Source organism: Camelus dromedarius, chromosome 4, assembly GCF_036321535.1.
Source record: "Camelus dromedarius isolate mCamDro1 chromosome 4, mCamDro1.pat, whole genome shotgun sequence".
Lineage (NCBI taxonomy): Eukaryota > Metazoa > Chordata > Mammalia > Artiodactyla > Camelidae > Camelus > Camelus dromedarius.
This window is the reverse complement of record NC_087439.1, coordinates 67,103,409-67,126,806: the sequence shown is the minus strand read 5'-3', so window position 1 is coordinate 67,126,806 and position 23,398 is coordinate 67,103,409. Positions and strand designations below refer to the sequence as shown.

Sequence of the window (23,398 nt, the reverse complement as noted above, 5' to 3'; positions counted from 1 at the left end):
AAAAGTTATTTGTTATTTATTTGACAGAAATTCTGAAGTTGATTATTTGTTATTTACTTGACAGAAATTCTGAACCTATTCCATCTAGGCTAAAATAAAAGTGTGATCTATTATAATGGTACTTATACAAAGCACCTCCAAGGGAAAACAATACACAGCCCTCTCCTGTGAAAGGGGTGAGTGAGTCTGACCAGCGCTGACGACCTCAGACGCAGAACTTCGCGGCCTTCTCTTGTTCGTTACCATTACCATCACTCAGACACCAACTTACTCTTCCATTTTTCTTTTCTTTTTTTTTTTTTTTGAGAGAGCAAGAGAAAACTCTGATTGGTTCTCCTTGAGTCAAGTGTGCCCATTTTGTTTTTTAAAAAAAACATTTTGTTTTGTAAAAAAACAAAAACAAAAACAAACAAACAAACAAACAAAAAGCGTAAATAAAGGACAGAAATAGACTCACAGACCGAGAATACAGACTTGTGGTTACCAGGGTGGTGGAGGGTGGGAAGGGATAGACTGGGATTTCAAAATTGTAGAATAGACTACACTGTATAGCACAGGGAAATATACACAAAATGTTATGATAACTCACAGAGAAAAAAATGTGACAATGAGTGTGTATATGTCCATGAATAACTGAAAAATTGTGCTGAACACTGGAATTTGACACAACATTGTAAAATGATTATAAATCAATAAAAAATGTTAAAAAAAAAAAAAAGTGTGCCCATTTTGATCCAATCAGTGGAGGCCAAGGTGGTAAGGACACACGAACAAGCATGGCCTCCTAGGGCCATGTCTCAGGTGTGACTTACAGGAGGAACAGGTTCTCTCAGCAGGATGTATGGGCAGGGATGCAATGACTGACAATTCTATTTTAATGCAGTTTTTAAAAAAACAGCAGTTGATACCAAACTATTTATAGGAAGTGCAATAATAAGAGAAAATATACATGGATACAGGCAACACAAAATGACTAACTGTTTGCATGTTGCTGTCGCTGTTATTTAATTGTCTAGATAATATTATCTCAGACTAAAGTAAATCTTTCAAATTACTCTTCTGTAAATACAGATATTCATGGGTCTTTCCATATTTATTACACTACCAAATAATTTAGTAGTTGGTCTCATTTGGTCTGTTACTCTTCCACACTTTTGCCTTCAGAATCTGTAAAAGGAAGAAAATGGAAGGATATAACCAAATTGAAAATACATTAATAACTTATGTTTTGATTAGCTTTTCTTTGGCCACCTTCTTCCCTCTCTTTACGGGATTCCTGTATTCAACCAGCCGAGGCAGTGTATGTGTGAGAGGGCTTCTGTGAGGGAAATCAAACCACAAGCTCACCATTAGATACTTTAATACAGCAGAGGTAAATTCTAACCACTTTCCTGACCTTAGTCTATTTGATGCACAGTCTCTCTTGGCTCCTTTGCTTCTCGATCTGAATTCTGTTTGCAGCTGTATTGTCCGTTCCATTTTCTCTTTTGGCCCTGCTTCTCCTCTGTGCACCAATTCTAATTCCCCATGGCTAGCCCCACTCCAAAGCCCATCGCACGGTACATTTTCAGAATGGATGGTGCCATAGATTTGTTCATTTTATCAGACATTTAAATAAAAGTGTGAAGCTGTGGGTGAATATCCTGACTGATCAACCACAAAGAAATCTACATCTGCTTTGTCTTCATAAAATATTGTGACAATTCAGTTACATAGTTTGAAAATCTGGACTTTCAGATTATATTTGCATCCATTTCCTTAGTTACTCGTCCCGAGGGAAGGATTTGGTTGTCCCTGTCAGCCCTGGTTATAAAAGTCAGAAGCTATGCTCTAGAGAGTCAGCAAACAAGGCTGTGTTTCTGGGGATATGGGAGTTGGGAGAGTCTGAAAAAGAACTGTATCACAGAGACACTTGACCTCTTCTACCTAGTTCCATTTATAAAAGAAAAGACCTCTTTTTAATGTTAACGTCTGTCTGCCACCTACCATTTGTGTGTTCTTGACTGTGTGACTTTTCAGAGCTGGTCTGAGGAATCAGATCTAAAAAATCCCCTGCAGTAAATAGAGAATTAAAAGAGTTTTTAGTATTTAAAGTGCACTGATTTTTTTGCAATAAATCTCTTTTTCTCCAATCTTTTTTCTTCTACTCCAAGTTTCTCTGACTGCCTTGAGCTCTTTGAAAGATACAGGCTGCCACATCACTTTTATATGGAATCTCAACCCAGTGTAGCATCTTTCTACCAACCTCCCTATGAAACCTTGGTCCCCACAAAATAAATCGCTGGTAGTGTTTCAGTGTTTGCCAGCTCCCTCCAGCAGAAAGAGTTTCAGGTAAAGAAGTAGAAAAGACAGAAACAGACTAGATACATTATTACTATTTTCTGGATACACAACTTGTATAGGCAGATTTAGAAAATATGCAAGCTCTACACAAATACCTACCATATACATGTTTGTATGTATGAAAATGCCCAGATTTCCCCTGTTAAAGAGAATTCTAACTTGGCCTTCTTGGTTTCCTCCTTTCACCCACCTTCTGGGGAGGATCCTGACTTGCCGCACCAGCTATTTTGAGCTTTGTAAGGAAGAACTGAGACGAGGTGGGAAGGATGAGCTATGAGGGGCGACAGCTGAGGTTAGAGTATTTGGGGAGAGTTTGTGATGAGTATGGCACAGAAGAAGTTTCAGTATTTAGAAAACATATTTTGCTGCCATCTTTTATCCCTCCTTCTAAGTGTTTATGAATAAAACAAGTGGAGTATTTCAAAATGACTTTGGTTGCTGGATTACGTTCTTTGGACCACAACGTCGTTCTCTAAGACTGGACGACGTGCGTCGTGACCAACAGCACTGCAGAGATTGCTTTATCCCTCGACTGACTTACCATCTGACATAACTAGATCTTTTTCTTCAACTGGGATTAGACCAGCAAACAGATCTTTATAGTCTGAAACTAAAATTACGTAAACATGGTGGGTTTAGAATATAACTAACAACCTGTGAGATGCTCTACGTGGGTGCTTTTCAAACTCTGTTGACTATAACCCAGTGTTCAAAAAATGCATTTTACATTACAGTCCAGTACATGCATGTGTGTGCATATAATGAAACAAAATGTTGCATGAAAAAATACTTACCCTTTTCTAATCTATTCTTACCCTTCTCGTATCTTTTCTACTTACCTTTTTCTTTCTATTCTAGTCTCCTAACTTACCCTTTTATTATCACTTTTATTCCAGTTCAAGGAAAATACTAGTAATTAAGTCCATCTCATGACCCACTGAATTTTTTCACAACTCACCTAACCTGCAGCACGGAAAGCACTATGTTGTTATATTTGATTCCGGTGCTCATCTAGCAACCCCCACAACTTGAGATCATCCCCGTTTTCCCTACTTCACCACCACTGAAGTTCTTTAAGATGATGAATTAGTTAAGCCTAAGAACCTAATATTTTCATGAACAGCTTACATCATTCTGATGCAAAGACTTGGGAATACATGCATACTCTACCATTTGGCTTTTCGTCCTCCATCCTGGGAAGCTGCCCGTCAGCTCTTTCATGGCAGATCTTAGAGCTTTTCTCAGTTCTCTCACAGGGGCTTGAGTGCCCTTCCTTCTTTCTGTGGGTGTTGCTCAACCCCAGCTGGGCCAACTAGGATCACAGTGCTGCCACCAGACACCTAGAGATACTATCTGACTGGGCCTCTTAAGATACGTATTCTGGCTGGAACTGAGTTCACTGTGCTCCTCTGGCCAGTGATGTGGGCTGCCTGCTCATCTTTCCAGTGGGCCAATGGTGAAGCCAGACCAGTTCTCTAAGCCTGACCCCATCTACTTCATGCTTGGTCCAGCCACCCACCAGCCATGTTGCTGAGCTCTTGACCCACCATTCAGTCAAACAACAGCTGGCCTCTGCCGACCATTCATTTCCAGCTTTCCTCATCCTTTTTGGATCCTCTGTTCTAGTTCAGCTGCCTTGCTTTATCATCTTCTGAGTCTAATTTGATGCCACCACAGGTCCATACTTCTGGCCATGCCTCGATCCCCTGACACACCTGCTTTGCCCCTGTTTTTCCTTCTGGTGGGACACCTTTCACAACCTCTTTCCTATCTGCCCCTCCACTGGCACCCCTCCTTTTCACTGAAGTACCCAAGAAATTCCCACTCCTCCTTCTAGACTCAGCTCCCATTTCATCTCTCCCTGAAAGCCTTCCCCGATACTCTCTGTGGCAGGAGACGCCCTACGAGGTCCCGTTATGCCCTGGGCCTCTCTCTATCACAACACTTTCCTTTCAATATCATAGTTTTGCTTTGCTTTGCATTTCCCACACTAGATGGTGAGCACTTGGAGAGCAAGGATGATGCCTGATGTATGCTTACGTCCCTAGCGCCACTCAGTTACTTTTGTTGTGATGGTGGTGGTACAAACACACAACATGAAATCTACCTTCTTAACAAAATTTTAAGTGTACAGAACTATTAACTGTATGCACATTGTTGTACAGCAGATCTCTAGAATTTTTGAATCTTGAGTGACTGAAGTAGCACTGTTTCTGAATAAATAAATCCTCCTTTGATTATCCTTAGCCATCTTAAGTCCCAGCTAGATTTCAAGATATCATTAAATTTCCTCCTCCATGCATTACAAGGATCTTTTCCTATCTTGTGAGTTTCTAGATTGCTTACATACTTTCCTTCCTTGTAACTTACCTTGTCCTGTTTTATTGAGCTTTTTAATTCACTGTGTATCTTGGTGTTCACTTTTTCATGTCCTCACGGCTCCTTTCCCCCAGATGTGTTTGTGTGGCCTCAGCTCCCTTAACTGTGGACCTCAGTGTCTCTCACAGTGACCACCATATAGAAGTGCTCAATGAGTATCTGGAAACTTCCTTCAAAGGTTTCAATAGATTTTAACCATCATTTTATTTTTGAGGATAGGATGAGGGTGATGAAAGACTTAACTCCCATTTTATGGCTATTAGATGATCAAATTCCTTTCTTTGAAATTCAATGTTAAGCTTTGGATAAAAAAGGGCATTTTTTTTTCAAGTGATAATACCTACCATCTGAGAATTTTTGATGTTCCTCATTGTCATCTGTGGTGGGTGAGGTGGTCTTTTTATCCTCTTTGGCTAAGTCAGCTTCTAAAAGTCAGGAAATTAAGTATTAAATTAATTGAAAAGATTAAACAAACTTCGTATGAGAATTATTTCATTGATATGGTAATAAGCAGAGATCTCCAAAATCTGCAAAGTTCTGATTACTTTTAATGCTCTGACCTTGGAACTTCTGAAACAGTGTTTTGGCAAAGTCCAATGGTGACAGAGTCAAGACCAATTGAATGGACATTATAGAATGTAACTAACAACCCCTGCTCTCAGCACCCAGCACGTTCCTCAGCCCCACAGCACGGAGCACACCAGCTCCACAGCGTGACTGTGGCTCCGAAGGCCGGGGTCCTCCCCTCCCACTCTGGTTTCATGTCTGCCCCTCCTCCCACCCCACCCCCCAACGCCATTCCACAAAACTGCTCTCATCAAAGTCACAAATGACCTTTGTGTCATACATCCACTGGGTACTTCTTAGGCCCCATTTTCTTTGACCCCCCCACCCCACCCTAGCCGGGCAGCATCTGACAGTGTAGACCAATTCTCGTTCCTGAAACACTCTGCCTTTAGGCCTTCCATGACAGGAGATCTCAGGGGCTATCCTGACTCTCTGGTAGCCCCTTCCTCGCAGTCCTCTGTCAGCTCTTCCTGCTCTACTTAACAATTAAAAGCGAAATCCCCTCAGGTCTTCTCTCTCTCCCCCTCTGGTCTCCATCATACTCACGGCCTCATTTCTATTTACGAGACAAAAAACTTCCAATTTGATAACTGCAGTCCGGGTCTTGCTGAGCTCCAGAAAGTATGCAGTTCTCTACCTGATGTTTCTATTTTAGGTATTTCATAGGTATTTCAGAATCAAAATGTACGGAACTAAACTCACCCTTCCTCTCCTCCGACACTGTACCCTTCCTCTCCCCTGACACTGCACCCTTCCTCTCCCACCTAACACACAGGCACACACACACTCTCTCTCTCTTTCTCAAATGATGATCCTTTACTGTCTTTTCCCATATCACTAAATCCACCCTGTTGCTCAACCAGAAGAAGCCCAAGTCCTCTGGGATTTCCCAGAGCCAGTCCGTCATCAAGTCGCTATAATTTCACCCCCTAAACATGTCTCAGAATTCTCCAGCCTCTACCCTCAGCTGTAGTATCTCCTCCCGTGACACGTGCTAACCTCCTCATAACCAGTCTCTCTGCAGACAGTCTACCCTCGTTCCCATCTGTCCTCCAAACTAATCCCAACCTGATCGGGTCGCTCTCCACCCAGAAGCCTCTGTGACTCTCATCCACCCGCCATGGCTCTGTCTCTCAGGTTCATCTTGTTAGGCTTTGGCCACACAAGCTGCAGTTTTTCGAACACGATGTCATCTGCTTTCCTGTCTCAAGTTCTCTTCTTACATCCCCAGGCATAAGCTCCCACAGCATAGCACCCTGTATTTCTCATTCCTGAGACTTCCCATAGCTGCAGTCATTTGTAGAACATATGATCCCTTGATAGACTGTAGGTTCCAAAGGGCAAGAACAGGTCTATCTTATCCACCCCCATGTTTCTAGCTCCTGGTGCTGGCTTACAATTGCTATCCCGTAAATATGGGTAGAAGGAAGGCACACTGGGCTTTCAACAGGCTAAAGCACTCTGCGTAAGTGAATTTACCTATTTCTGTTTCTATTTCCATATTTCAGATGAGATTTTCTTTAAGGCAAGAGAAAGAAAGATGACAACACTTCCTTGTGAGTTTATGATTAGAGAAAATACCAAGAAGGAAAATAAGCTTTTTGAAATTTATTTTTTTTTTACGTTATCTAAAAGTAGTTGTAGAGTTGTGGGTTGAACCATGTTCCCTAAAAAGACACGTGGAAGCCCTGATCCCCGGTACCAGTAAATGTGACCTTATTTGAAATATCATTTTAGCAGACATAATCAAGTTAAGATGGGGTCATACTGGATTAAGGTGGGCCCCCAGTGCAATGACTGATGTCCTTATAGAGAGAGAGAGATTTGGAAACATAGACACACATGGAGGGAAGACAGACTTACGAACAGAGGCTGAGATTGGAATGAAGCTGCTAAAGGTGAAGAATGCCAAGCATTGATACCAGAAGCTAGGAGAGAGGGTCAGGGAAGCATTCTTCCCTAGAGCCTTCAGAGGGAGCATGGCCTCACCGACGTCTTGAGTTAGGTCTTCTAGGCACCAGGAACATGAGAAAATACATTTCTGTTGTTTCAAGCCACCCAGTTTGCAGTAATTTGCTATGGCAGCCCTAGGGAACTAATACACATGGCACACACAAACTTTATAAGGTTATAGTGTTTTTAAGATATGATTTCTTCAGCATCCTTATGAGATGTTTTATTTCAAAGGACACACTAAACCTGGCAGTTTATTTTTTCAATGATTTACCTTAAAAGTGGTGAACCATGGATTATTCTTATCTATATTAAATAATGATTCAGTTTTAAAAAATATTTTTAATACTCTTTTAATAGCAACCCAATAAAACATCATATCTAAAAGATTACCTGATTGATATGGCTGAAAATTGATCAGCTCTCCAAGTGCAACAAGTTTCTCCTATGGAAAAATTTTTTAATCAGAGAATTAAATGACCACAATGACTAACTTAATCATTCTTTAATTAAAAAAAACCCACTTTGATTCTTAATTTTTAAGTCATCCACAAATGTCTCTAATGTATAGAAATTATATAACCAAATGAGTAGTGTGTTCTGCTGATTTCTTCAAACTTGTATTGTCTCCTTATTGTTCTTAGGAATAAGATGCAAATTGGACCCACAAAGAAACCAAAATGGGGAATTGTTTTAAGGCCATTATCGAAGTCAGTTCCCCTGGAGCTATTCTGACATTACCTGAATTAGATCACTTGTCATTCTGGTCATTATTTGTTCACTTATTTCAATATCTTTGAGATCAGTAAGAACCACCCACGTTCCATTCTCAAATTTCACAGGCATGGAAAACACGATCCCTTCAGGGATACCAAACTGGCCTGCAGGGAGCAAACACAGAGCAAAGCAAAATAAAAGCATTCAGATAAATTAACCTTCCTGGTAACACTGTAGAAAAGGATAGACATGGTACATGATTTTAAATGATAATGGTGGATCTAAATTTCTATGAATTCCTCCCCAGGGAAGACTGAAGCATTTACTCAGCAATTATTGACTGAGTGCCTCTCCAAGTCCTGACAACTCCCTGTTCTGGGTGTCTCTCGGAAGGAAGAACCACTTCTTTATCCCTTCTGTTCCTGCTGGGTTCGGACACCCTGCCTCTACCGCGGGGACTAATGCAGCCTTTCTCCCCCATCTCGTCTGGATTCCTTTTGCCTCTGCTTCTTCGGCTTTTCCCTGTCCCCCTAGGAAGCCCCTGAGCACAAGCTGGCCTGTGCTCTTCTCACTACTGCAGTCACGTGGCTACGCCGCGAGGACAGGGAAGGGATAGAGGCGGCGCGGAAGAGTCAATGATTTCCCAGCCTTTCTCAGTTCCCAGCTTAAGCGTGCTCCAAATAAAAAGACTGATAATGCTTATTACTAAAGGAGCAACTTCAGATAAAATTGTCCCTCATTTTTTGTGCCTCAATCAAATAAGAAAATTATTCCTGCCATTCTAGTCATCAAAAAAGTTGTCACTAGGGCAAAATATTGAGGATAATCAAGAAACCAGGATCTAAAAGACTTTTCTGGAGAGGATGTCCCAAGTCATCTGTTCACTGTGTGTTTTATCTGTAAAGAGCCAGTCTTATGAACGAACAATAGATGAGGGTTTACCTACATGGTACCATTCCAGGGACACAGTGATCGCTTGCTCCTCACCTCCCTTGCTCCAATATTGCACTACTTATTGATGAATTCCTATAGAGATTAATTAAACTTTTAATAAGTGAAGATAAAGCTTTAAATGCCTATTTCACTAAAAAGGTAACTGTGATTTGAATTCACACTCTGGGGATGCTCATGCACCTTAATTTCAATTGACTAAGACTCACTGAGTATCTACCCATGAAGGAGCAGCAAGAAGACCCAGCCAAGGCCCTGCCCTCAGGGTGTATGAACTCTAAGGGGGGATATATGCAACTAACCATCCCATCAATAAAGGCGGCTGTAATGTGCTCGCTGAGAAAGGAACAGATGCTATGGGAGTGCAGAGGAGAGACAGAGATTAACTCTCTCTTGGGGGATTTTGGGAGATTTCCTTGAGCTGCACCATAGTCACTGAAACAATGGGGAGGATCTTGGTTCCACTAATAATAGAAAGAATACAGGAGGTGGGCCAGACTGGGGAGGAAGACAACAGGTTCAGTTTGATGCGTGTTGGTTTGAAGTAAAGCGTGACATCCAGGTGGCAATGTTTTGCAGGGGAGAGCTCAGCCGTGAGGCCCAGGCCGGAAGCTCTGGTAACGTGTGGGCTTGTGCAGGGAGGACGGAAAGCATGGAGGGAAGAGACGCTGTAGCTGGAAACTGCAGAGCACAGGGCATCAGCTATTCTCTCTCTCCTATTTTTCAAAAATGGTAGAAGTGTTCTGAATAGTTTTTAGCAGATGAAAATAGTAAGGATGTAAAAATATATATACAGTACTTGTGGTTGGACAGCCAGTTTTCCACATTCCCGCTGCTGCCTGGTACCCTAAGATCTGGGTCCTGCATGCCCTTTGCATCCTGCCTCCGTGTCTTTGCTCCTGTGGCCGCTGTGCCTAGATGTTCTTCCCATACTTGTCTGTCAGGTAACCACTACTCAGACTTGCAGGCTTCCTGGAGTGTCACCTCCTTCATGAAGCCTGTCCTGATTCTTCCCGCCGCCTGCCTAAAATTGACCTTGCTATCCCTTCCTCAGTTGGAACACAGTGAGGAAAACTTAACAGAACTATTTCATTTGTGTCTGTGGCTCTCCTTTGCTCTGTCGTAGGTTTCCTAAAAGGCAAAGGCCAGGCCTACTCCCTGTATGTGTGCCCAGAGCATGCACACAAAATACTGTTGCATTTCTGGATGGATAATTGAATGAACGTATGAATGAATGAATGAATATGGAATTGTGAAAATCCAGATAGCTTACAGACCCTGTGAAGAGGTAAGGACACAAAAGCAGGTGCACAAGGCATACGTGGAGGATTTTTTTAAAATATTCTTTTTGTTTGGTTTTGGGGGGGAGGTAATTAGGGTTATTTATTCATTTATTTACTTATTTATTTATTAAATGGAAGTACTGGGGATTGAACCCAGGATCATGCATGCGAAGCACACACTCTACCACTGAGCTATACCCTCCTTTCTGAGGTTTTTAAATATCAGGAGATATGAAAAACCCAGATTTACCTTCACTCAGTACCCCTAAAGACACGATCTCCCCAGGAGGTGAGCCATGGAACCAGTATTTCAATGTAGTGGCTATACTGTGTGCAGCTAAGATGCCTCCAAATTGTCTTCCTGTGGCGGTCAAATTTTTAAGAGTTATCACAAAGTCTCTGTTTACCCACTCACTGTAAGGAGAGAAAGAAACAATTTTACAATGGAGGAAGGGATGGAAATGAAAAAGAATGTTCCCAGGGTCAACAGATCTATATACAAGAAATCATCTCCACGAGACAGAAGTATGAGCTCCTGTGCCCCTTCTTCAATTCTGTAAAGAGTCAATTGAAAAGTAATGAAATATAGCAGAAAGGAGTCCTGAAATTTCGAAGTAAAAACACACTAACATAAATATAGAACACAGAAAAGTGGTCAAAGACCGCAAGAACAAAGACTTTCATCACAAAGAGTTTATTCCATGTAGCTGCTATCTTGGAACCAGTGGGATCCCTCATTTGAAACAAAATAATATCATGAAATGTTGGAATTATTCACACTGAGAACTAGGGAAACAATTAAGTATCTATAATCTGAAGTTTAAATTCAGGGTGTGGTCCAGCTGGACTAGGGCAAGCATTAAACCGCTGCCTCTGTTAACCCAGCATGATGCAGCTCGAGACGCTGCCCCTCCCCAGGAGCAATGCAGAGGAACTGCATCCAAGAGGGTGAATCCAGGGACACATAATTTCTAGGCATGGATGAAGGTCCTATGCTCTGAGGAAGGGAAGGGAAGGAAGGAGTGATGGAAAGGAAATGCTACAATGGGGAAAGTGCTGCAAAGTTTAGCAAACTGTTTCAAAGGTGCTCCTCCCTCTTCTCCCCCCATGCCCTTTCATCATGGTGGTGGTGACTGACTGGCACAGTTCTAAGCGCTTTGCCTGTCTTAATCCATTTCATCTTCCCAATGACCCCATAAGGCCCATACTCTGCTACCATTTCCACTTGGCAGATGGAAAACCTGAGGCACAGAGACGTTAAGTAACTTCTGTAAAGTCACACAGCTAATGAGTGGTTATGTGAGAATCCCAAGCCAGGTGGTTGGCTCCAGGGACCGTGCCCCTCCTCACGTCTCGATTCTGCCTCTCTTGGGACAGAACACCCAGCGTGGCCTGGGCCTGCTCACATCATAATTCCTCTTTCTTAAGGATGTTTCAACTCATTTTAACTTGGACACATATCTCTGTCTTTATGTTAAATTTGATTCACTTTACATATCCTTACTTCAGCGATAACGTTAACGGAATATGTGAGCCACTTTAAGGATAATCTGAAATATAAACATTCATAATTCCAAAATCATATAAATTGGGGACAGGGACCAACTAGTTGAAATTCTGTGGAACTCTCTATGTTTCTTCAGTTGAGAGCATAAACAAGGATGAGTGTCAACAATGTCAACTTATTTTTGGACACAGATTTCTAAGATGATTTAAAAGACTGTAACAGCTATTATACATTTATTCAATATTGTGAGAATACTTCACTTAAAAAGATACCGTACCTATCAAAAATCAGGCTTAAAACAGGGCGAGAATAGTCAGGTGGTCCCCAAACAGCACTCTCATATCTGTAAATCTTGGCTTTCCTCAGATCAACATAGTTATTTCCACTAATATTACCCCAAATTATCACATCTTTGATGCCTGTGAAGAGAAGGCATTTAAAAATAACATAATAATAAACATTAATATTAAAAAACTGCCTGCAGCCTACTTTCTGTTTGTGTGATTGTTTTATGATTGGTCCGTTTACAAACAAACTGAAAATAGACTTAAGTTTCTGCTCTGTAAAAATGTGCAAATGATGTGGATCACCTCCTTAATCATTCAGGTTTGGCCATTCCGAATAATGCTCACGGATGGTGTGGGCATATGACTGAAATACTGAAATGCTCCCCAAAAGAAACTGCTAATGAAAATTATACGATCACTGTGGTCCTAACTTCACCACTCTGCTTGCCATGAAAACTTTTTACCTGGTTTGATTCTGACAAAGAGTCCTCGATTCCAGACTGGAATGGCAATTTGAGCGAGTCACTTGACTCTCTGGGTGGCTTCTGTTTCCTTCGGGATAAGGGTGCTGGAATAAGAGGACCCTGAGGAACATCTTAATCAATGAGGAGTTACTGACTTGGCTTGTAGGTGTGCGGCACTTTTAGATGGGAGGCTCAGAAGAAAATAAATCAGCCCAAATCCTTGCAATATTCTGGGCGTGGAGGGGAGTGGTTGAGAAAACAACTATATACAACATAATATGTACGACAAAGGAAAATAAGAGGATGGGGTTAGAGAGAAATGGAGATTGGTATTTAATATAAGTCTAATAATTGTGGATTTTCTAGGAATGTGTCTGAAGTGAAAATCCGAAGTTCTTTATGAACTTATTTATTTGATTAAAAATTAAATTCTCTTATAAGGTCACACTGTTTTCTATCATGGAGATTAAATTCTTTCCTGCTCTGTATTACTGTTGGCTTCAAGGAACAGAATATCCTTCTGACTTGGCTTAACTAGTAGGAGTTCACTTTCTTCAGATACCAAATCTAGGCAGGCAGTGACACGGGTGCTTGTTTGACAACTCAAGGATGTTATTCTATTGGCCTTCCCCTCCTGGTCCTAAAATGGCTGCAGCAGCTCCAAGTATCATACTCTTAAAGACTTGTGTTCAAAGGCAGGCAATAGAGAAAATTTTTTTCCTATCAGTTTTAAGGCCCTTTATGACTCTAAATGCCTTAAATTATGCCAGAGAAAACTATGGTGGACATCTGCCTTTTTTTTTTTTTTTCCTCCTAGCATCTCTTCTTACTTTTTTCCCTTTAATGGAATACTGGCTTTTCTTTAAATAGCTACCCTCCCCCAATTTCAGTCCATTTGGTTTGAGTGAGGCTGTCCTCACCCCTCAAATCTATCAATAGACCTAGATCAAGATTCCTGGCCACAGCGATTTATTTGGAGAAGGGCATGTGGTCGAAGCCCAGCCAATGAGATATTAGCCTGCTACTTTTGTACAGAGAATTGAGAGAGAAATCTGTTTCTACTGGGGCAGCTAAGCTATGATGCCGGTGGCCATTTTGCCACTTTTCAGAGAAAGCCTGCCTGAGAATCAGACCCATGCTGAGGAAAGCAGAGCTGAGTGATGGGCCACGAGAGGGCACAAACGAGGCTTGACATCATCATTTGAACCTAGCATCCGGCTATGCCTGAAATAAGAACCCCCTCCTGCTCTCCTCGCAAAAAAAATCTCTCCATCTGACTTCAGCTGCTTTGAGTAGGCTTTTTGTCATCTCCAGAGAAAGGGTCCCAACTAAGCAATGCACAGGGTTAGGAGTGAATTGAACACAATGGATAGCCTGAAAAGGTTTGCTACCCTCTTGGCATCTAGAATTTTCCCGGAATGATTCTCCTTGATGGTTTTTCTAGTTCACATCACTTTGTTTAACTCAGTCTTTGTCATTGCCAACTTCCTCCTTGGTACTCTACTGACAAATCCACTCTGGCTGCTGTCCCTCTAATGTTTCTCTTTCCGTGTCCCAATTTGGCTCCACTTTCCTTCTTTTTGCTTCTCCTATGCTTATTGACTTTGAATACAGCAGGGCTTTGAATTTATAGTACCACCACACCCACAAAAGAGCAGCTTTCTGGTTGAAAGCACCTGTCTTCTTTTAAATTTTATACCACTGCCTCTTTTTGACACTTTTATCAGTGTATCATAGATCTTTTGTGAGAAATCAGTATCCACACGTATACATATAAGGTTGATAAGAGATAAAATGATTAGAAAATGTTTTCCTTTCCTACTGCATAATTTTGGTATCCATTTGGCTGAGGTAGGCACTGACGCTGGGGTAAGACACTAATGATTTGTATGCAAGAATGCCAGAAGTCATGGTCCTAAGGCTTTGCTGTAAAGAAATGGACAATATAGCTCTTGCTGTAATGTGTTAGGGGCTCACCAAAGTCCTTTATAGCTCTGATTTAGAGCATTCTAGGCTCCCATTTCACTGTCTTCCCAATTTTGCTTGAGGGAATGCCTTGTACTTCCTTGCATTCTCAACGGACTCTGTTGCAATGGCTCCATCTAAGGGCACAAATAGCTGCCGTCTGTCAAATACGACAAATATTTTCAGATACAGCACTCCCCCTTAAACACAACAATCCATTTCCTAAATCGGTCTCATCCTCATATGATTCTGATGTCTACCAGTTCAAAGATTACGAGGAGCAGAAACTGATCAGATACCATAATTCCTTTAACAAGTTTAATGTCCTTGCGAATGTTTTTCATGTGCCAGGCACTCCTCTAAGCACTTTAAAAATAGTCTCTTTTTGAATCTTCACATCAGGTTTAGGAGACAGGTGCTATTAACACCCTCCTTTTTCAGATGAGGACAGTGAGGCACAGCAAGGGTGAGTGGTTAGTTACCCCAGGTCACGCAGGTGGGAAGTGGGGTGGGGCCGCTTGAACAGAGTGCTGAGTATTTTTTTTTAAAAACACTGATTGCCTTAGTTGACTATTGTCATGGGAAAAAAATTGGAATCTTAAGTTTCAAATTACTACTTGAGAAATATAAATCGTATTATTTAAAATCTTTGTTAATTTTTATAATTATTTTTACAATGATGGAAAAAATCAGATAGTCATAAAAGCTGGTAAAAAAAAAATGTTTGCACAGTAGTGAAATCATACAATCAGAAGTTCTTTGCATCTGTTTCATACTTTCTAGTCCAGATATCCCGAATGGCTTTAGAGGGGACAGTATTTCTAGATGCTCTGAAATCATGCTGTTTAAAACCAGAAACAGAAACGGGAGCTCACTCACATGAGGGAGTTGTCTTCAGTTTCCTGGCCAGCGTGGCCTTTGCTTGGCCTTCCACCCCCAATGCCACAGCTATAATATTGCGGGAGAAATTTGGGGCATATCTCATAAGTAAGGCCGTTTTGAGATTCACGAAGCTTTTTCCTCCGACAATAATTCTGACGGAATCGTGAGCATTCTTCTCAATCAGGGACCCGTAGAGTTGACACAGAGGAGCCCTGCTTCGGATGCAGTCTTCTAAACTGTACACCTCCCGGTCAGTGCTGTGGTCCAGGACGATGATCACCTGGGCCTGGCAGAAGGCCTCTTCTGCTCGAGTGCAGATGGAGACACTGCGGAGGATGGGCGAGGCCAGGTCCTGAGCCTCTCTCATGAGAATTTTGAGATCTTCTTCTGCCTGCTTATGGTCAAATAGGTTTATGCTAATTTCCGTATGCTTTCCGAACACTTCACCACTTGTCAAGATGGGAATCAGGTTGTAGCAGGCCAGAGAGGATGCACTAACAGAAATGAAAAGCTGGATTATGAATGGTTAAATCTTTTGTTCCTTTTCAGCCTTTATTAAGAATAGTCATTTTTCTGCATGTGCATTAACAGGATGATTTAATATCTTAAATAGGCATACACAGCTGCACGGACTTGTTTTAAATGGAGGTACTGGGGATTGAGCCCAGGACCTCGTGCATGCTAAGCATGTGCTCTACCACTGAGCTATACCTACCTCCATGTACAGACATTTTTAACCCTAGAAATCAAAACTAGGTCAAAAAAATTCTCACTATTAACCCCTTGCTCTGGCCATCTTAAAACAATCCCAAAGTAAGAAATGTACCTGTTTATAAGGCTTTTCAAGTTAAATAGAATACACAGAAAGCAAAACTTAAAAAGAACTGTGTCATATTACTCAAATTACATGTTTACATTTTTTTCTTAAAAAGATAAGGAAATCAGTTTCATTTAACCATAGCTCTTTTCTATATCATACCTTTAGCTACAAAGTAATGACATCTTTAAGAAGGGAATATTTTTTCCAAGTCCTTATAAAGAAGCCTAGGACCAACCCAGGCGAGGTATCATGTATCTGTTCCTACGATTCAGCAGGTATCTGAGTGCCCTGTAGCTTGGCTGTCAACTGAGAGCCGTAATGACCCCTGAGGGAGTTCAGAAATGCATCTGGGCATTTTGGGAGGGTTCAGGGAGGGGTGCAATGGGGGTTTCAAGAGCATCTGTACCATTTTAATCCTTTAAAAATATCTAAAGCAGATGTAATCTTTATTAAATCTGGGTGTTAGGTTCATTCTCAATTATTTTGAGGGGGGTTTCAAGAGCATCTGTACCATTTTAATCCTTTAAAAATATCTAAAGCAGATGTAATCTTTATTAAATCTGGGTGTTAGGTTCATTCTCAATTATTTTCTGCATTTGAAATATTTCATAATAATAATTTTTCAGATGAGCCTCTACATTAGGATATAAGCATATGTAGTAAGAAGGGCAGTGTGAGAGACAGGTGGGGAAAGGAAAGGTGGTGGTGGGGTGTAGACAGAGCAAGATGGACAGCAGGAGAGAGAGAGAGTGCAGAGATGGAGAGAAAAAGTGATGACAGGGACTGCGTGTGCCCATGGCTGAGAGTGACCAGGAGTGAAAGTGAGAAGGAGAAAAAGTAAGATGGGGCGAGAGTGTGGGGGGTGAGGTTACTGAGAATGAGTGCATCAGGAAGAGCTAAGGACGAGGACAGCTCTGGCAAGTGGGAAAGAGGTAGAGGGCAACGGTCAGTGAGATGGGGGAGGGGAGGAACTAGGCAAGGGAAAGGGACAGAAGGACAGACAGCAGATGGCCTGAGACACAGAACAAGGGGATGAGAGCTGGAGACAGTGATGCAAAGTAAGTATCTTTGCTATAAAGTTGCTCTTAGATTTAATATGTATGTATATTACATACCTATTAATAAATTATTATATAATCTAAAACTCAGGCATGGAGCTATATTAGGGGATATATATGCATATACATATTTTATATACACATAATATACATACAAATCTTAAATTTGACATTCGGATATTATTCCATCATGGAATTAATCCACATCATTGTCCTTTCTGAATATAAAATACCCAGTCTCACGAACCCTGGGATTTGACTGTCCCACCTGGTGATCCAGACCTGCAAGGGGCCAATGAGACCTTTCTGGGATTCTTCCTCCAGCTCTTTTTCTATGTGTGTCCCCAGGTTCTCTTGAGCAACCATCGTCATCAGCTCAGTCGTCATGCTAGAGGTGACACCATAGTAAAGCTAAATAGTGGGAAGGAAAAAGTCAACAGCAGAGAATAGATAATTAGCCAACAATGGCTAAAATGGAAAGGTTTTGTTTAAAGCTTGAATAGAGTAAAAAGAGAGAGCTGAGAGGACACATCAGGAAGTAAAACATTTGAAAAATAAAACAACGTGAAAGAACAATAATGTTTCGAACAGACAAGCCAGCTTAGTTGGCGTACCTGGGCGTATTCCAGGAACTCATTGTATCCTCCCAGAAGCAAACCCTTTCCTCCACGATCCAGCAGCTCTCTCCAGATGATGGGGGAGTTTTTGTGACTCCACTTATTCTTTTCACACAAAGCTTTCAGCCACTCCTATTGAATGATATTCCACAAAAAAATCATACATTGGATCTGCCTCAGAATTCAATTCAATACTTTAGAATTCAAACATTAAAATATTAACTTTCTTTTTCACTACGACTGGGTACACAGAATAAAATTAGGTATCTTTAAACTGTGAAATACAAACACAGAAATAGTGAAGAGTTAAGTTACAAATTAATCAAGTAAACAAGGATAGACTTCAAATTTGCAGACCAATAAAGGTACTGAAAGTTGCTCTCTGCTGAGAAGACCTGAAGTGAAAGTGTCTAGATTAAAAACAGAATTCAAGTCTTCCAACATAGGAGATGTTTCTGGCTTTAGGGCCATATAAATTTGACATTCCTTTACAAATATGACAGTATAGTTTATATGGTTTAGATCAAATTAATAAGCTAAAAGTTATCTAGGGGTTTCTGATAGCATTTATTAGAAAAAGTTTAAATCATTATTATCTGGTAGGTGTGTTTCCAATGACTATCTGAACAAAGGCAGAGGGCAACACTGCTATGGGTAAAGTACATGGTAACATTATTGTCTTTGATGCAATGAGGCTACCTTACAAATAAAATCTTAGAAATGAATTCCCCTTGTAGATGTTTCCACTGTGGTCCCTCTAATCACAACATAGTCTGACCAGTGAAGTGCTGAGCCTCTGGAAGGAAGGGACTCTACCTCAAAGGACCTTCAGCACCAAGCAGGGCATGTTGATGTCCTAGGAGGAGCTGGGAGAATACGTATAGGACTGGACCCTGAGATTGCTGAATCAAGAAGGGAATGCAAAGTTGGACAAGGGAGAATTTATCAGAAGGCATCACTCTTCTGCTATTCAAGAGCATACATCTTGACAAAGACCTCAAAAGATAGAGAGAAAATGTTGCTAGGATGGCTCTCCAAAGCTTGCAGGAAGTGATGAAATAAAATGGAAATGTCAGAACCATCATGAAAGACCAAGGAAGAAGGGATCAAAAAGCTTAGAAACATGGATATGCCAGAGTAGATATACTCCTCTGGAAGGCTGGAAATAAACTAGTTAACTATTTTCTCCAGAAGGGCCCAGAGGACACTACATTCACCAAAGTGATAAGGAATGCATTGGTGAGAGGGCTCTCAGCATCACTGAGAAGCCCAGTGTGGCTGTCCATTCTGGACCATGGCTGTTAAAGGACATGCTGTTATAAAGCTGGACTCCCTGGCAGTTGGGATGATAGAATCCTGAAATAACAGAAGCCAGGGGGCGGTGCCCGTCTATTACAAAAGAAGCACTCAGCAACTGAGCAGTGAGATAACTAAGACAGCTGAAAAGAAATAATAATAAAAATAAAACTTAGATAGCTGAAGGCACAATGGGGACACAAAAATGTCAGACATTATGCAACGGCCCAGGTAAACAAGCTACCACTCACCAAGCCGATCTAGCCATTGCTGCTGCCATTAACAGAGACCAACACTGAGCTCCTGTTAACAGCACTATCCCCAGCCTCTTGGTGGCAAATTGATTACATTGGACGCTTCTATCCTGAAAAGAGCAGTGATTCATCTTGATTTGAATCAACATATATTGCCTTTATTGCTTGTAGGACTTTGGTCAGCATCCTGTTCAAGAGGTTACAAAATGTTTAACCTACCAACATGGGATCTTGCATAATCTCACTCTGAACCAAGGAACCCATTTTAAAGTAAAGGATGTGTGGCATTGGGCATGTAACCAGGGGACCCATTGATCCTATCATATATTGTACCACCTAGCAACCTGACAGAGGGATGGAGCAGCCGACTGGAGGTACAGGCAACAGTACTTGGCAAGGATGGGGCATCATCTTTCAGAATGCAATATATACCATAAGTCACTGTAGAGTTTTGCCCCAATAAGTAGAATACCTGAATCCAGGAGCCAAGGGTGGAATTAAGAGTGACCCTGCTTACCATCACTTCCAGTGCCCCATGGAAGGAATTTATGGTTCCCCACACTCCCTAACCCTCAACTCTGTGAATCTGGAGGTTCTAAATCCCAGCGTGAGGGGTGCTTCTAACAGGAAGAGTTCCACTAAACGTTAAGCTATGGCTGCCACATGGTCACTTTGAGCTCCTGTGCCAAGAGACCAGTGAGCAAGGAAATTGCCCCCTGTTGATTAGGAGAACATAGGGCAGCTGTTACCCAATGTGGGCAGGAAAGAATGTTTGGCAGCCAGGCGATCCACTGGGGGCATCCTTGGAACTGCCTTGCTCAGTGTTGACAACAAATGGACACGTGCAGCAGTCACATCCTGAAAAGGGAATAGAGACGTGGGCCCAGACCCCTAAGGACACAGGTCTAAGTCACCGCACCTAGTAAGTCACCTGGACCAGCAGAGGATGAGGGGAATCTACTACAGGCAGTAGAGAAGAAAGGTGACTCGTGTTGGTTACCATGCTGAAATGATGTGCAATGGAGAATATAGTTCATTTGACTAAACTTCCTCTTGCAAAGTTTCCCCAGAAAGAGATGCCAACCAGAATTCTGCAAGAGCTGTTCCTGGATGGTGTGAACTGACTATATGGAGCACGTGGATCCACAAGGCACAACTGGTGAACTGGAGCAGATCTTGTCACGTGTAGTCTCTAGTCCTCCTTCAGGACCAAGGCACTCATTCCCTCCACCACCAGCTGTATTGGGTGCTGATGGCTCAGTGCTGAGTCTCTCTCCAGATCCTAGCCAAAGGATGTTCCCTTGCCTAAGGTGAAGTCCCTTCCCGAGGGCAGCCCACATCCAACAACTGTTAGCTGTGGAAGCATAAAGCCCGGCCCCGTTGCCTGTTTTGGGGGTATCTCTGAAGGGCCATCCCAGCTTCAGTGATCCCTGTAGGGCTGGCTGAGCTCTCTGTCGCAGGTGGATGGCAACGCTGCCCAATGCTGCTGCCCTCATTCCTTCCGAGGATGTTCTTCCCAAGAGCACTCCCCCATAAAGGAAACACCTTCTCCCAAATTTCCATCTCAGTCTGTTTCTGGGGAAACAATCCCCAGTGAAGGGTATATCAAAGAAACAAGTCTTTCATGTCATTAGAAATTAATGTTAAGGAGAATTTAAAGTTAATATAAGCTACCTGGATTCTTGGGAGGAAAAAAAAACAGCCAAATTTATTCAACTTATTAGTTAGGGCTTCATTCGCTCTACTAGGTACTAGGAAAAAAAATATAAATAGTGCTTTGAGACTGATACATATGGGTTTATTTCACTAGTATTAAAATACCAATAGTACATGAACATTCATTACTGGAAAGCTATCTGATACATCAGCTAACATTTAATTAAATTAGAAAACATTTTTATGTGTGTGTGAATTCAACAAACTGCAAAGGCTTCTTACCTCCCAAACATGAGGATGTTGTGTAATTTTATGTATCCGAAAATCAGGAAGATTCTTTTGTAAATAATCTGCCACAAGTTCTGCTTTAGCATAATATGGGCAATCTGCTCTACCTAAAAGAGTTCAAATTATCAATGTTTTCTTTCATCACATGGAAATCATCACGTAGTTACAAGTATTTGTCATATAGTTACAGAATTAATCACATAGTTGTATTTCATACGGTTATAAATACCATCACATAAACTTCTAATTTTTATTACACTGGTAAAACAAAACAAATTTCATAGGAGGTGAGAATCGTAAGTAATAAAATGTGGAACGGAAAAAAAGACCATTAAAAATGTACTCTCCTCCAGCGCTACGTTAGTCCTCACTTTCTCTAAGACTGCCATGCTACTAATTACACATGAACCACTAATAATGAACCATGCATTAGTAGCTACGCAAGTCAAAATGTGAATGAGGAGTGGTGGTAAAATCACATCTGGATTTGAGGGTTTTGGGAGAAGGAAAAGTGGAGGGAGAGAGAAGAGTTGGGGATAACTTCTATTTTCTGGCTTGGGTAGATGATCCTGACCTTACTAGAGAGAAATCATGGGTAAAAAGTTTTAATTATAGGCGAGAACAGTTAGAAGTATCTGTAGCATATCTAAGTGGATATGACCAGCAGGTAGCTGTACTTCTAAGTTGGAAGAGCAGGCTTCATGAATTGGCTTAGGATACAGATTTTGCAGCCATCAACATACAGAGTTAAAGCCACCAAAGTGGATAGGATTGAGTGTCTGATAGGGGGCAGGGGCCAAGTGCAGAACCTTATCTATAGCATTCTTCCCCACTTACTCCCAGTCTAGAGTTCTTCAACTTCATGGTGACTTCTAAGTCATCAACCCCTCTCAACTTCCCCCTGTCTATTAGCCTCCCTGTCTAGTTCGAACCCACTGTTCATGAATTCAAACCACTCTCTGGCTCATGTCTTAAATTATCTTGCCTTACTGTGCTTCTGGCAAATTAGCCTGGTAAAAGTAACCTGTCCTGCCAATGCCGCAAATGCAACATTCTTTGTACATGTGTTTACCACTGTCTTCCCAGAATACAGTCTGTCATGCTCAAAAATATTCGTCTGAATGAATAAAGAAACAAAGGAAATAGGTTTCCAGCCAAATGAGAGATAATTGTGCCAATGCATCAGAGAGGTCAAGTGAGACAAGGACAGGCTTCGGTGAAAGTCATTGGTGACTTTGGTGAGAGGAAGTGAGGCCAGACTGATGGAAGGAGGACCTGGAAACTGAAGAGTAGTCTACTTTGGGGGGTGGGAGGGACTTGCTGAGAAGGAAAGGAGGCAGGTATAATAGCCTATTGCAGTGAAAGCCTCTTCAGTGGTTTTCTGGATGTCAGTCGACATTTCCAACCTTTCCCCTCCATTGCCGACAAAGTGGGCTTCCTAAAATGCAAGCCCATTGAGAAACTTTCCTGCTTAAAAATTTTCAGTGACTCCTCATTGCTTTCAAGATACCGTTCAAACACCTCTGCTTGCATCTGGCTCTTGCTTCCATTCCAGCCCCAGGTACAGTCACTTCCTCCATATTCAGATCCTCCGTGAGGTCATGAGACTTCTAGATTCTGTGCCTTTATCTGGAATGTCCTCCCTATTCCAAACCGTCACAAATCAGCTCTTGTAACTCCCCAGAGCCCTGTGCACATCTCCCTCACAGCATTAATCACAATATATCAAAATTATTCGTTTACATGCTTCTGTACCCCACAAGACCGAAATCTCCTCTAAGGCAAGGATGTGTCTTCTTCCCCGCCACTGCAGCCCCTGTGTCTGGCAGTGCTTTGCACACACTCACTGCCCTATAAAGGTCTTTGACCGCATAAGAAAGCCTGGGCGGTTCATATAAAGGCTGGAGCTACTAAGACAGAAGCCAGTTAAGAAGATCATTGCCAAGTCATAGGAGGTGAGCTGTTGTCGGTGTTTTGAGCAATCTGCGGACGGACGCCGGGATCACTCACCAGCGAGCACGAATTTGGCCATGGTGAAGCCGGGACCCAGCGGCTGGAACCGCGGCTCCACGGTTTCCAGGCAACCACGCCGCTGAGGACGCGGCGCAGGC

At 41.9% G+C, this 23,398-nt stretch overlaps 1 protein-coding gene and 1 non-coding gene across 2 annotated transcripts; both read right to left on the bottom strand.

The window, feature by feature from the left end:
- Nucleotides 1-1,138: 1,138 nt before the first annotated feature.
- On the bottom strand, nucleotides 1,139-23,319 carry MDH1B (malate dehydrogenase 1B). The gene is made up of 12 exons (XM_064485395.1): nucleotides 23,298-23,319; nucleotides 21,282-21,394; nucleotides 17,791-17,925; nucleotides 17,445-17,587; nucleotides 15,296-15,792; nucleotides 11,978-12,119; nucleotides 10,444-10,607; nucleotides 7,984-8,123; nucleotides 7,636-7,687; nucleotides 2,885-2,947; nucleotides 1,987-2,052; nucleotides 1,139-1,167 (listed from the first exon to the last, which is right to left on the bottom strand). Exons 1-12 carry the CDS (start codon nucleotides 23,317-23,319, stop codon nucleotides 1,139-1,141), a joined length of 1,566 nt encoding a protein of 521 aa, XP_064341465.1.
- Nucleotides 10,326-10,396, bottom strand: TRNAA-CGC (transfer RNA alanine (anticodon CGC)). Its single transcript has one exon. It is a non-coding gene; the product is annotated as a tRNA-Ala (tRNA).
- Nucleotides 23,320-23,398: the final 79 nt, after the last annotated feature.